The sequence below is a fragment of the Cynoglossus semilaevis genome, chromosome 8, assembly GCF_000523025.1.
Source record: "Cynoglossus semilaevis isolate Cse_v1.0 chromosome 8, Cse_v1.0, whole genome shotgun sequence".
NCBI lineage: Eukaryota > Metazoa > Chordata > Actinopteri > Pleuronectiformes > Cynoglossidae > Cynoglossus > Cynoglossus semilaevis.
The window spans coordinates 15,015,723-15,030,321 of record NC_024314.1 but is presented as its reverse complement, the minus strand read 5'-3'; the positions used below and the strand labels follow the sequence as shown (position 1 = coordinate 15,030,321).

Genomic DNA, 14,599 nt, shown 5'->3' with positions numbered 1-14,599 from the left:
ATATATATTGTTTATACTGCTTGTAATTGGGATAAGGTAAACATCTGTTCAGTATTTTAACATAAAAGTGTTGATTGTGAGGCATCAAAAGCCACAAAATGCAACGGGTCCATCAGACCCACAGACACTGGCTGAGTAACAACAATATGAACATTACACAAGGGTTAAATCATTAGAAAAAAAACAGTTCAATTTTTATTTTAAAATTCTCATCCACTGCTGGTTTTCACACACACACACACAAACACATACATGTATTGCATACACAGGTACTGTGTGTACTCTCACAGATGTACAGTAGCAGCATCTGTATTCAGCAGCAGCAGCAGTCACAGCAGCTTCACCATTGGCCTTCACGGGTCTCTGAGGTGGAACTGACACGACTCCACCACCCAGCACCAGTGTGTGTGTGCGTGTGTTGTTCCTGTGTTCATGTGTGTTACTGGTTCCTCTTATTTCTGTTTTAGTATAAGGTCTGACTGTAAACACCGTCAGATGTTGAGGTTTTTGTCCTCAGTCCTGACGCGTCGTACACAACAGTGATTCTAAAACCACTTTGACTGAAGTCCTGCAGACCCAGAGAGAGAGAACAGACTCTGCTGTGATTCCAGATGCTCCATCCTGAATCCATCTTTTTTTTTCAAGTCTTGACAGCGTTAAATTAGACGAAGAAAAAGGGTTTTTTTTTATCAGAGGATTTTACAGAGTGAGAAATGGAGCAGACATTTTCAGCCTGCGGAAGCCGTAATGGGAGTGTCGGCATGAGGAGCAGCTGATGGAGGAGGTACGGAGGCGCACACACACCTCACACAACACCAAGATGTTAGAACCAGTCAGGGTCAACATCTGAGTCCAGAAGAACCCAGTCTCAGACACCTGAACTCCCAGTCCTCTGAAGGAGGAAAGATGTTCTGTTTGTTTTTCATCCAAATCAAAGGTGAAGTTCTGGTTCTCATCAGGAGTAGGACAGAGGAGCAGCTCCTCCATCATCTCCTCCTCCACTTCACTCTGATAGAAATAGATTTCACTGCTTTCTGCCTCTCTGAACACACACACACACACACACCCTCACACACACACACACACACCCTCACACACACACACCCTCACACACTTGTCACTGGAGAGTTTTCATCATATTTGCATAGCAGAGAGCCCACACTTCCACAGTGTCTGGAGAGCTCCTCTAATCTTTTCCACATCATGTACTGAGTGGAAATTTGTAGAAACCTCAAGAGGAACTTCCTGTGTGTGAAAGTGTGTGAAAGTGTGTGTGGACCAGCAACAGCTGCAGGGCATATCCATCTGAATTATTCAGACCTAAACGGGGAGCCGTAGATGGAGCTTCACAGCCAAAACCAGAGTGACTAAGGTCCATCACTGTAGACCTTACACCCTAGAAAACCCTCATTCTCCAACACCAAAGTCCACAGAGAAAATCAGTGATTTTAGTTCAGACCAAAGTCCACAGAGAAAATCAGTGATTTTAGTTCAGACCAAAGTCCACAGAGAAAATCAGTGATTTTAGTTCAGACCAAAGTCCACAGAGAAAATCAGTGATTTTAGTTCAGACCAAAGTCCACAGAGAAAATCAGTGATTTTAGTTCAGACCAAAGTCCACAGAGAAAATCAGTGATTTTAGCTCAGACCAAAGTCCATAGAGAAAATCAGTGATTTTAGCTCAGCACACAGACTCAGCAGCTGTAGATCCACTGCTGTCTGCATCAAAGATCAAACGTGTTATTTTGTTACTTCACACCAGTGACACAAAATCACCACAGGAGGCAGCAGTTGACCAGCAGTTCCATACATTGTGAGCTAAAACCACTGCACATTGGTTTTACATTAATACATTGACATTTTAACGCACTTTTGTCAGTTTTTCACTGTGGTGACAGCGTGATTCATCACTGCTACCTTTTAATATTCACACACCTTCCTAATGCTGCTGCTGCCGCTGCTGCTGTGACAGAACACTTGGACGTCATTCCTGAGTCGCTCTCCGACAGCAGATTGGTTCTAATTAAATAAACCATTACTATGCTTCAGATGTTCCACTGCTGATTCTATTCTTGGCTACAGTGACAATAAAGACGCAGGTCTGAGGCTAAATTACTGCATGTTTTCACCTCTGCTGCAAATATTCATTGTTTACTTCAACTCAGATTTATTTCCTTGCATATATAAAACAGCTTTAGTTACAGATGAACTTCACTTGTCACAAATGAGCCTCAGTGTCTGCATCAACATCCGATGGTAAATTCTGGAGTCAGGTTTTCTTTTTTTTAAAATAACCCGAAGACTGCAAATAAACAATAGCAAGAACTAGAGGAGGGATTTAAAAAGCATGGAGAACAGATGGAGAGTAAGAAAATAAAGTGTTTACATTCAGCACTAGTCTCTGAGATGCTCCTCACGTTTGTCCCTCAGCTTCCACCAAATGTGCTGAATCTATTTCCTGCCTCATAAAACATTCAAACTCCAGCAGCGTGAACATCCATGTTTATTTGCAAACAGCAGCTTTTTAATCCCTGGCTTTGCAACTGTTGATTCATGAGATAAAAAGAATCAAACAACAGGACTGTGTGGTTCAGGTACTTTAAAGGGATAGTGCAGGAGTGTGTAGTTGACATGAAAGTCTCAGGGAAAATGTCGACTCTAAAGCCCATGAAGAAGATTAGTGATTTTGGTTCACAGACAAAACAGTTGGTGATCCACTGCTGCTGCCTCACCAAGTTAAATCTTTTATTTTGAATTAACAATTTAAAATCCTTTGTTGAACTAAAATCGCTGATTTTCTCTATGGACTTTGGTCTGAACTAAAATCACTGATTTTTGGTGTGGTTCGCTGTTGCCCCGAGTGGTCAAACAGAAATATGGTTCTCTTGGTTATTTGTCTGTTTCTTATTTTACTCAGGTTTAGATCACCCTAATTGAAAACCCACTGTTTGGAACTTTATACTTGTCTTTATACTCAACTTCTCACTAGCTCATTATTTCTCCTTTGAACTGCGAGTGTCCTTTTTCATTAGTTCCCTGATCCTGTCACACTTGTCCTGATCTGGTCAACACTCTTTGTTCCTCTCCTTGATCACTACCAAAGAGACAACCCCATCCCTGCGTGCCTTTGGTCCTCTATGATCGGTACTAGACAAAGCTCTTTTATGGAAAAAAAAAAGACAAACCAAGACCAAAACTTTCTGTTCCGTAACTTTGTCCTCGACTCTCTCTCTGGACGACAACATGTCACAACGTCAGTAAATGATTTGTCTCCAGTCAGTCCAGTTAAACAGATCCTGGTTTCACAGACCTTTTCAGAATTCAAATATTCAGGGGGTGGGGGGTTACAGCCCGACACAAACAAAAAGTGAAGTTCACTCGTTCCCACAAATAAATTAAATGTCAGAGGAGGAGAGAAACAACAAGAGTAGAAACAGTCGGCTGTCGGTCTCCACCGGCTGTTGTCTCTCTGTAAGGACACAACTTTATATTTATTTATTAAATATCACCAAATAAATCCCGGCCAAAAGCCCAGGAGAATCCTCAAAAAAAGGTTTGGACCAAACTGTTCTCTGACACCACACCAACACAGAGACGGTGACTTCCTGTCACCTGACTCAGCTGTTGTTGACATGGAAACAGGAGTTTGTTTAAACCAAGAAGAAGAGCCGGTACTGTTCCTATTTCAGCTGAACGTTGACTCGGTGAAAGCCCAGAGCTCGGTGTCTCTGACGGTCCAGATGGAAGAAAAGTCGCTCAGCATAAAAACAGAGGAAATCAAATCAAATCAAGTTGTTTTCAAGTCACGCTGCAGGAAAAGGAAGAGAAGCAGAAACCAGACGAGCTACAGCCGGCCTATCAGCAAACAACACTCAGACAACCCTCATTATTTGTGCTGTGTTCCTGGAACTACAACGGTCCTTTGATGCCTGTCTTTGTCTGAGGCCCACAGACAGGAGCTGGTCCTCAGCTCCACTTCACTCTGATGGAACCATGTCCACACTCAGCCAGTCTGATGCAGTGATCTACACATATACATCTGCCTGGGAAGACCACGGAGGTCAGGCAGAAGCAGTCGATCCATTCTTTAATACTCAGAGAGAAAAAAAAATTCAGACTGTTCCGGTCTTGACCTTGATCACAACACCCAGATGACAGTCAGATAATGACACCCTGAAGACAAGTCACATCAGGACACTCAGATGACAACAGTCAGATCACAACACCATAATCACAACAGTCAGATCACAACACTGTAAAGACAACAGTCAGATCACAACACCGTAAAAACAACAGTCAGATCAGGACACCCGGATGACAACAGTTATCACAAAACCGTAATGACAACAGTCAGATCACAACACTGTAAAGACAACAGTCAGATCACGACGCCCTACAGACAACAGTCAGATCTCAACACTGTAATGACAACAGTCAGATCACAACACCGTAATGACAACAGTCGGATCACAACAACGTAATGACAACAGTCGGATTACAACACCGTAATGAAAACAGTCAGATCACGACACCCTGAAGACAATAGTCAGATCACAACACCCTGAAGACAACAGTCAGATCAGGACACCCGGATGACAACAGTCAGATCACAGCACCGTAATGACAACAGTCGGATCACAACAACGTAATGACAACAGTCGGATTACAACCCCGTAATGAAAACAGTCAGATCACGACACCCTGAAGACAATAGTCAGATCACAAAACCCTGAAGACAACAGTCAGATCACAAAACCCTGAAGACAACAGTCAGATCACAAAACCCTGAAGACAACAGTCAGATCACAACACCCTGATGTTTATATAAGGTCTTTCCACTGCTGCATTAACCCAGAACACACACACATAGAGACAGAGACAGTGTGTTCAGATACGGCCCAGTCTGTGGACTGTGGAGTGGAAGGAATTTAGTTATGAATTTATGAGTCTCTGTCGAGGACCGTACAGTCTGTACCTGCTGAGGAGGAGCAGGAGGAGCAGGAGAGGGAGGGAGGGAGGGAGGGAGGGAGATGATAGTGGAGGTGAGGGAGGAGGAGGGGCAGTGAGTGGAGGGTCAGGTGTAGAGCATCATTCAGAAAGATCAGAGAGCTGCAGATGTAGAGGTAACACCAGAGCAGAGCACTTAGTCAGGATGTTCTAGAGGGTTCTACAAGAAACAGCTGACTGCTTCCATCTGGGCTTTTATCTCTGAGTGAGTGAGTGAGTGAGTGTGTGTGTGTGTGTGTGTGTGTGTGTGTGTGTGTGCTCTCTTGTTTTATGGTAAATGTGTGTACCCTGTTCATAACACCCTCTTTGTGAGGACATTTTTACAGCAACAGAAATGCTGTTGAACATTTTGGACATCAGAGGTGTCCATGTCTCTGAGACGGCACTAAAGTCTCTGGGACGTGGTCTTCTTTATCCTGATTGGACCAAATGCTGAAGAAGCTGAAGAACTTCTCTCTGGTGGTTTTCAGTTCTAGAGTTCTACAGACAGACTGCTGTCAACAGACTGTCTGTGATGGACAACACTGACATTTGAGAACACAGTCTGGAGACAGAGCTCAAATGTGGAGGTCAAACCTTCTCTTCTTTTCCTCCTGTTCTCTCAGGATCCTCAATGATCTCCCCCAGAGAACCTCCACCTCATCACAGCCTCCTGTTACTGCCTCTAATTTAATCACCCCGCTCCCCCCCGCCCCGTCAATACTCCTCTGTCAATACTCCTCTGTCTTGTTCTTATTTCTAACGTTTCTCTCCTCCAGGACTGGATTTTCTGACCAATCAGACAATCTGCTCACAGTGAGGAGAAAAAAACGTTTGAGTTTTAAAATAACACTTTATCAACAGGAGGTGTAAAAACCATAAAGCACGAAACAATCAACAGATTAATTCAGAGCTGTGCAAATTTTCGTTCACTGCCAGCCACCTGGAAAAGAAGAAGTAGAAGAAGAGGAACAGTTCTGGAAAAAGAAAAACTCATTAGATTATTTCAACACCTCTGCTCCTTATAGAAGGAGGAGGAAGATGAGGAGAAGGAGGAGGAGGAGGAGCACGGTGTTTTTTTTTTTCTCATCAAAATGCAGGAGTTTGGGCCAAATTTTGCACCAATGGAGAATCTGCTAAAAATGTTCTGTCAAGAACTGACGTGGAGCCACAAACTCTTCATCTTTCAATGAATTTTCTTTAAAAAGTAATAAAAACAGTTCCACGTCGACAAACTGTTGTCACTTCAGGTCGGCAGAGAAATATTCTGAAGTACTCACTGGAATTGAAGTTGTTTTTTTTTTTTTAAATCACTCATTTATTTGCTGAAAAACATATTTTTTTTACCTTCTTCAACATTTGTAACACTTCTGTTTTTGGTACTAATGAGGGATGTAACGAGTCATTCAACCAGGCATGGGCAAACTAAGGCCCGGGGGCCGGCTGCGGCCTGCCAAACCTTTCCAAATTGTATAATTATCATTATACTTCAGCCTTTTCCCTGCAATACCCACGTTTCCCCAATAGATGGCGTAGAAATTGATAAAAGCATTTTAGCATTTTAGCCTTTACGCATGACTTTTTTACGTCATTTATCTTAGTTCACACGAAGGCTCCATCTAACCAACATTTTAGGCTCATACCGCCACCTACTGTACCAGAGTGTGTAGTGTCATGGTATGACCAGTGACCTTTTGAGATAACGCAGCCTAGTCCTTACGCCTTGATGCGTGATTCATTTTTTGTTTCAACCAATGAGAATTGTCACTGATTGTTATCGATTTTTAACTGATTCACGATCGGTTGTGACGATTCACGATCACGATTTGTATTGATAACTTTGACGTGTATTAAATGACATTTATCAATAAACTATTTATTTGTAGCACTGTGATATTGGATATGTTTACTCCTTCAGAGCAGCTCCGTCCAGTCCAGTGTCACACGTCATCATTTTAAAATAAAAAAACGGTTCAAAAAGCTCGGTCCCAGCCTTGACAACAGCCGTGTGTTTCCATCTTTATCTGTCTGAACGTACAAACAAACCCGTCGTCTTCGCTCTCTCTCAGACACTGTTGTTTGGTTTCTTCACTTCTCACCTCTCCTCCTCCTCCTTCTTCTCCTCCTCCTCTATGAAAGCTCCTTTCAAACCTCTGACACTCTGTCGTCTCAGCTCCTCTCACTAGAACTGAATCAAAGCCTCCACAAAAACCTGGGAACAAAGATCTAAAAGCTTCCGTTCACTTTTCTCCATCGCCCCCCGACTCCCCCTCTGCCCCCCCTCCACTCTCCTCAGTGAGTCTCCTCATTGTTTTGTCCTGTTAGAGCATTTCCACAGTGAAGGAGAAGCAGGAGGAGACCATGGTCTCCAGACAGGAGCAGTCATTTCCCGCCTCCAGGGGTAAAGGCTGAACTCGTTTGTTATTCTGCCTTCGTTAGTTTCTCCGCTCTCATTGGAAACAGAATAATTACTGTAATTGTAGTTCTTCAGAAGGAGAACGTCAGTCACTGAGGAGAGGGAACAGTTCTCCGTCAGAATGGTCTTCATTTATTCTGTGCATGTGAGAGCAGCAGTCCAGCAGCACGGACTCAGAGAAAACAGCAGTTAGTCCATGGATTTCCTCAATCTGACCTTTGACCTGGGCCAGGAGTGAACGGCTGGGGACAAATTGACGAAAGAACCGTTTGTTCTCCACAGAAAACTGAAAGATGAAAAACTCCTGACTGAGACAATCTAACATAGACCTGGTCCAGACCTGGACCTGGTTCAGACTTCACAGTGTTTGTATTTAGTCTGTTCAGCTTTGATCTCTGCTTCACTCTCATCACTTCTATTATACATGAAGCCATTCAGAGCAGGAGCTGAGCTTTTATTTCTGCCTCCCCTTCATCACCATCTACCTCCTCCTCCTCCTCCTCACTCTCAGCACTGACTCTCAGTATTATATATATAATACAGTAGTGTCATTTACTAAAGGAGCAGAAAAAACCAACAGGAAGCCCCCTCCCCACCATGACTGACTGGACATGATTGACAGACCAGGACTGTGTCTGTGCTGCAGCCACCAGGTCAGTCAGTGGTCAGTGGTCAGTCAGTTGAACAGCCCATAATGAGGGACAGGGTGCGGGTTTGAATCCTGTCAAGTGCTTCTGTAGATCCCTCATTACTTCTTCATTAATCACTGCATAAGAGATGAACCAATTAAACAGCCCATAATGAACAGCCCATAATGAACAGCCCATAATGAACAGCCCATAATGCTCTGACTCCCAGGGTGGCCCACACTCGCTCCGTCACTGCGCCTCCTCTGGAGCTGCTCCCAGCTCCGTCACACTCAGATGGGATCGACTCCCGGCAGAACGCTCCTCATATATGTTCACACAGACGTACAGAGAGAGGAGAGGAAAAACTAATCAATATTCAATCAGAAGTCAGAGTCATGGCTTCACCAGGGGAGGTCTGAGCAGCAGCAGCAGCAGCAGCAGCAGAAATCATTAGGTTAATTCACGTGAGAGGAAAAATATAAATAAAACAGCAGAGTTCCCGGCTCTCAACCTATTAACTAATCAATTACAGGTCACTGCAGCTGCAGCAGTAACAACAGTAACAGCAGTAACAGCAGTAACAGCAGTAACAGCAGTAACAGCGGCGTAGCAGCATCAGCTAGCGTAGCCCGCTAACATCTCCTCCAGTGGTCATTATCCACAGACAGCCTCTAATGGTTTATTAGCAGCAGCTAATTGAAATGAGCTCATAATTGTTTTATCATTAGCTCAGAGTTTTAACGGCAGCAAGTGGAAGATGAGCCTCAGAGCAGGAGGAGCAGGAGAGGGAGGAGAGAGAGGAGAAGGAGGAGAGAGAGGAGAGGGGGAGAGGGAGGAGGCGAAGGAGGGGGAGGAGGGGGGGGCTCAGTGTGGTCCATGGTCCTGAGGCTAACATTCAGGACTGTGGTCTTCAGTCTGACTCAAGCTTTACTGATGGTTTAAAACGCCTCCTAGTGGTGGCCACAGAACATTCTGGAATCACTGTGGCCTACTGAGGAGACGTGTTTCATTCACCTTCAACATCTGTTAAACATTCATCTTCTCTAATGGACGTCTCATGTTCTTCTACCATCATCCCTGACACAGAACATCTCCTTCCCTCCTCCCCCTGGCTCCCCCTCCTCTCCATCTCTCTCCCTCCAGTTCAGATGAAGGTCAGATCAGAGTCAGGGGTCACTGATCATCTCTGATCTCCAGAGTAGAACACACTGACAGATAAAGACAATCATCTGAACTGGAACATCATCTTCATCTTCATCATGGCTTATCGCCTGAAGAGTCAGACAGGAACCACAGAGCAGGAGGCCACCTGGAGCAGGAGGCCACCTGGAGCAGGAGGCCACCTGGAGCAGGAGGCCACCTGGAGGAGAAAGACTGGTAGTTCATGTACAGCTGGGATTGAACATCTGACCTTCCTGCTGTAAGGCAGCAGTACAAACCGCTTCTTTTACTGAGTCTCCTAAAAACAACTCCAGTTTGAAAGTTTAAAAAAACCCTCCAGTTTCCTGCAGGAGTGAAGGAGAACCCACTGTGGACTGAGAACTTCTGAGGAACCTGCAGCTCTGTTTTTACATCAGCCAGAAAACTTTCTTTTTGCTGAGTAACCCTGTGTGTGTATGTATGTGTGTGTGTGTTCCAAAGACTTTGAACATTGTGAAAAACAGAAAAGAACTTTTTTTTTTCCCACTCACTCCCTCACTCAGCTAATTTGTCTGATTGGCTGCTGAGCATCAGACGCTGTGAAGAGGTGAGGAGTGAGATGAGTTAAAGGCAGTTTTCACTCCAAAGTCTGAGGATTTATATTTTATTTATGTCACGGTGCTTTTTAAACCACACTCAAAATAAGTGATTATTGTTTGAAAATAAAAAAGTGGGCGTGGTCTTCACGGGCTCTGGTGTCCTGCTGTGGAGGACGGAGTTACTGCCGGTGTTCCTGTTTGTTCTGGGTTTTTTTTAAACATATATTTCTTTAAAGAAATGCATTTTTTTGTGTTCAGGCTCTACAGGTTTTAGAACCCATCTGCAGGTGGTTCCAGACTAGAACCGCTTCATTAGTGGATGAATGTGAACGACCCGGTTCTGCTGCTCTAAATCCACACTCCCGTCTCAGTCTGAAGTAAATGGGACAAATTATCGATAAGACTCCGCTGGTGTTGGACTTTATTCTCTGAGAATTAATGTGGCTCCACATCAGGAGACTGCAGCTTCCACCCCACTACTCCTGGAGGAGGAGGAGGAGGAGGACATGAGAGAGGAGTACTACTCCTGGAGGAGGAGGAGGACATGAGAGAGGAGTTGACTGTGACCTGGATAGAACTGCAGCTCATTTAACACATCACTGATTTAACCAGTGCACAGGGAAACTTCATTAGAACTAGGACGGAGTTGATTTGACACAGAAACACAAACATCAGCTTGGCCACATGTAGGGATGACAAATTAGCTAATATCAGGCCGATAATATGGGTCGGGTATTAGCGTATTTTGTAATGTCTGTAAGAATTGTTATCGTCTTTTTCCTCCGATAATGAAAACCAGATAATGCAATGCCTGGGTTTCGCCAAATGAAAAAAAAGTGCCAGCAACTGTTACAGTGGTTTGTACAGATAAATAAATAAACATTACCAGACACTTAATAGCATTTTAATTCTGTCCTGGGAGCAGAAAATAAATGAGAAACACTGTTCTAACCCATCACCTTAGTGAGCAGGCAACTCTTAACTTCCACCACTGCCCAGCTATATCGGTTCTGGTTCATATCGGAATCGGAAATTAAGTGTTTGGACAATATCAGCATATTGGACATCTGTAGTCAAAGGGTGACGACACATGGTGACTACTACATAAATAAATAAAAAAAGAACTTGAATAATTCCAAAAACTCCACCTTAGAAGGTGGAGCAACATGAAGGGAGAGACCCACCCATTGGCCAGCTGCTTGGAACCTTGAGCAAGTAGAGAAAACTTTTCAAACAGCAGCCCAAGGCCCAGCCACAGACCAAAGAACAACCTCAGAGTGTGGAGTGTTCCAGTCTGTGGTCTGCTGAGAAATGTGGGCAGAACCTGAGAAAACCACAACAGACAAATAACAGAAGAACAGACCAGGAAAGCAACACCCAACGTGCGACTCATAGTTCATCACTAGTATAGTGAAACTATAATAAACTCCAGGCTTTATCAAAAACAACTGAACAGTTTTTAATTATTATTATTTCACAGATTTTCATAAATTTTCAGACCAGCCTAATATAGAACCTCGGTTCCCTGGTGTTGGTTGGTCCAAACACTTCTCTTCAGAAAAGGAACTTCTGCTCACACTCAGGTCTGACTCTGACCTCTGACCTCAGGGTCAAATCATAGGGTGTCTAAAACTGATTTTTAGATCAAGTGATCTTTAAACACTCCGCTGCTCCTCCTCCTCCTCCTCCTCCTCTGTGTTCTCTTCTATCAATGTTCTCAGTCAAGCATCAGACACACTGTTTCTCACTAATTACTTTTCAATAATTACCCCACAAAACCATGAAAAGGACCAAACTGGAGACAAGAGTTGGAGAAGACTGGACATCAGTCTGTCCAAACACCAGACACCTGAGGTCTGTGGACCACTCGCTGTCACAGACCAAAGTCCACAGAGAAAATCAGTGATTTTAGTTCAGGTGGACGCCAGACCCCCACATTAGAACTTGGATGGATCAATAACTGCTGTGTTCCTAGAGGAAAACCAGGTGACCTTTAGGAAAGATCGTCTCTTAGGAAAGAGAAATGCGCTCAGCCCACTGAAAACGTTTCCTGGTTTAGATTTATTACCAGAGTTCAACCGACAACTCCTTGTCAAACCGTGGACTGTCCCTTTAGGACGGTCTGACTGAGAACACCTTTCATTTTCAGTCCAAGCAGCAAATCATAGCTTTAAAATGTCAGAGCACGGTGTGTGTGCGAGAACTCAAAGGTGGAGGCGTTCTTAAATCCCTCAGGGTTAACAAGCTGATGACTGGTGTCGTTTGTGTCCTGGATAATTAGCTGACTGTCAGAGTCACTGCTGCTCCTCTGTTCCTCACTCTTGCCTCCGTTTATCTTCTTGTTTCTCCTCATCAACACCACTGGGCTAGGCCTTATGAAAGATTAGGGCCAAAATAATTCCCCGCTCTACTGACTTTGCAAATTGGTCGTGTCACCGAGTGGTTCGGATGCCGCCGAGTCAGCAGAAGACGCCGCGGCGAAGAGGCACGGGCGCAAAGCTGGCCCCCAATAATGAATGGTTGTGAACCACTTTGTAATCCCACTGGTGCAAAAACAAGCCTCGGTGGGACATAATTACCCCACAGCTCTGTATCTGCCACTACCCTCCCTACCCTACACCCTCCCCCCAACCCCCCACAGCTCCAGGAGATTAACACTAGACTGGTTCATCAGAACTTTATTCTGAAAGAATTCATGTAAGTTTTAATCAGACGAATTCCTGCCACATTTACATATTAGTTACAGTTTTGACCTTTTGACCAATCAACCAACCAATCAACCAACCAATCAATCAACCAACCAACCAACCAACCAACCAACAGCTTGGGAACCTCAACACCTCCAGACCTTTGACCTTTGGCAGATGTGATTCACTGGAGCTGTTCTACTTAGAAAACTTAAATAAAAACTATGCCCTAGTGGTCAGAAAAGAAAATGACAACTAAAGAAAAAGGTTAAAGTCCAGAACTGTCTGGACCAACACTGACAAAATGATCATCCACACCTGCTGCTGCTGCTAACTCCACCACATCTCCTTCCTCCATCGTCTTCCTCCATCATTCACTGAACCTCAGAGAAGTGACAGATTTTTGGACTGATTTCTGCAGCAGCCCAGACAAGCCAGTCAGTGACTGAAAGCGTGTTAAAAATATCAGATCGAAACTCGTTCTAATCCACGGAGCTTCAGGAAGACGGCGCTGACGTCGACAGTTCGAGGAAAAACAACTTTTTCTGACAAACTTTGAAAACTGAACAGTAAACATGACTAACATGACTGAAATGGGCTTCATCTGGGCCACACCTGAATTCACTGACTGTACCACATCCTCAATAAATGTCAGATTTCCTCACTTACCACTGGAGGGCGCACAGGTTCCAGTAGCGGTATGGGTACCATAGCTTGGCCACCACTGCTGGACTGCAGAGAACCAACAAAGAAACTCCATCCATCGCGTCTATGCGATCAGGCCTCCTTGGCTGGAATCTCAAAACTTCTCGCGAGTGCAGTGTGTGTCCTGTGTATCGCTAGCTTTGTGATTCATGGGCTGGGTTTTCTACTCTATTCACTTCCGGTCGACTAGTCGGTGGATACCCGAGTATCAACGAAAACTTGGGGGGGGGGGGGGGGGGGAGTAGTAGTCCATAGAACATAACATATAAACATAAACTGATAAAGTTTATGTTCACTGAGAGGGCGCCGCTATATTTACTCAGCGTGGTGAAATTACAATCCGTAATACCGAGGTGAACGCTGTCGCTGCCGGTCAGCGTAAGTCACTGTCTGTCGGTCCGGGTCGACGCCATCTTGGACAGCGACAAACGGCAACTCTACCTGGACCAACTTCATTAGTCTTAGGTTACGGTCTCTATGTGGCTGCCAGAGTCACGCATGCGCGAAACAGACGGGGTTGTCACTGTGTTAATTAAAACAAATTGAAGTGGTTATCGTCAAGTTCGACTTTAATACTGGGTTCATTAACAAGGAGATACGTCATCTTCTGGCTCATCAGTATCACGTCATAATACAGTCGTCTTTACCGAAGGAAGAAGCACACAGAAGGGTGTGGTCGCACAAAAACACACACTTCCGGTTGCTCACCAAGATAAACGGCATTTATTAGACACGAGATGATGACGTGTTGGTTTAAACGAGGTTTCCTCAGACACCTGAACACGACACGTGTGGGTTGACACGTTCACACTGACATTATCACAGCATCGTTTTCATGAACAGTGGAATTTTTCCTCGTATATTTATGACTTTAATCTCATTTTTTATATATATTTATTTACCCTAACCTTCGTTCTCCTTCTGACATTACAGTATTTAATGTTTATATGTCTTTTTCCCATAATGCACTAGTCTCAGGACTTGAACCATGAACTGCGTCTCTACAGACTACTACACCTCACAGTCAATGCAGCTCCAGGTTCCTGCAACAGTTTCTTCAAATGTTAATATTATGGGATGGTTCTCTCTGGACCACAGGAACTCCTGACTTTAGCAGGAACAAAGTGTCTGCTGTAAAAATGCTGACGGGACATTTGGATCAGAGGAAGATGTGAGATGAAGGTGAAGCAGCAGCAGTAACAGTAAAACAGCAGCAGTAACAGTAAAACAGTAACAGCAGCAGTTACACCAGCATTAAAACAGTAGCAGCAACAGTAACAGTAACAGCAGCATTAAAACAGTAGCAGCAACAGTAACAGTAACAGCAGCATTAAAACAGTAGCAGCAACAGTAACAGTAACAGCAGCATTAAAACAGTAGCAGCAACAGTAACAGTAACAGCAGCATTAAAACAGTAGCAGCAACAGTAACAGTAAC

General features: G+C 44.2%; 1 protein-coding gene across 1 annotated transcript in view; it reads right to left on the bottom strand.

Moving 5' to 3' along the window:
• Positions 1–14,185, bottom strand: part of ca10a (carbonic anhydrase Xa) — a 60,291-nt gene extending 46,106 nt beyond the window's left edge. Inside the window, exon 1 of the mRNA XM_008314888.3 lies at positions 13,127–14,185. Coding sequence (XP_008313110.1) covers positions 13,127–13,217 — 91 coding nt within the window. The 5' untranslated portion in view covers positions 13,218–14,185. The remainder of the gene's footprint in view (positions 1–13,126) is intronic.
• Between the last annotated feature and the right edge of the window lie 414 nt (positions 14,186–14,599).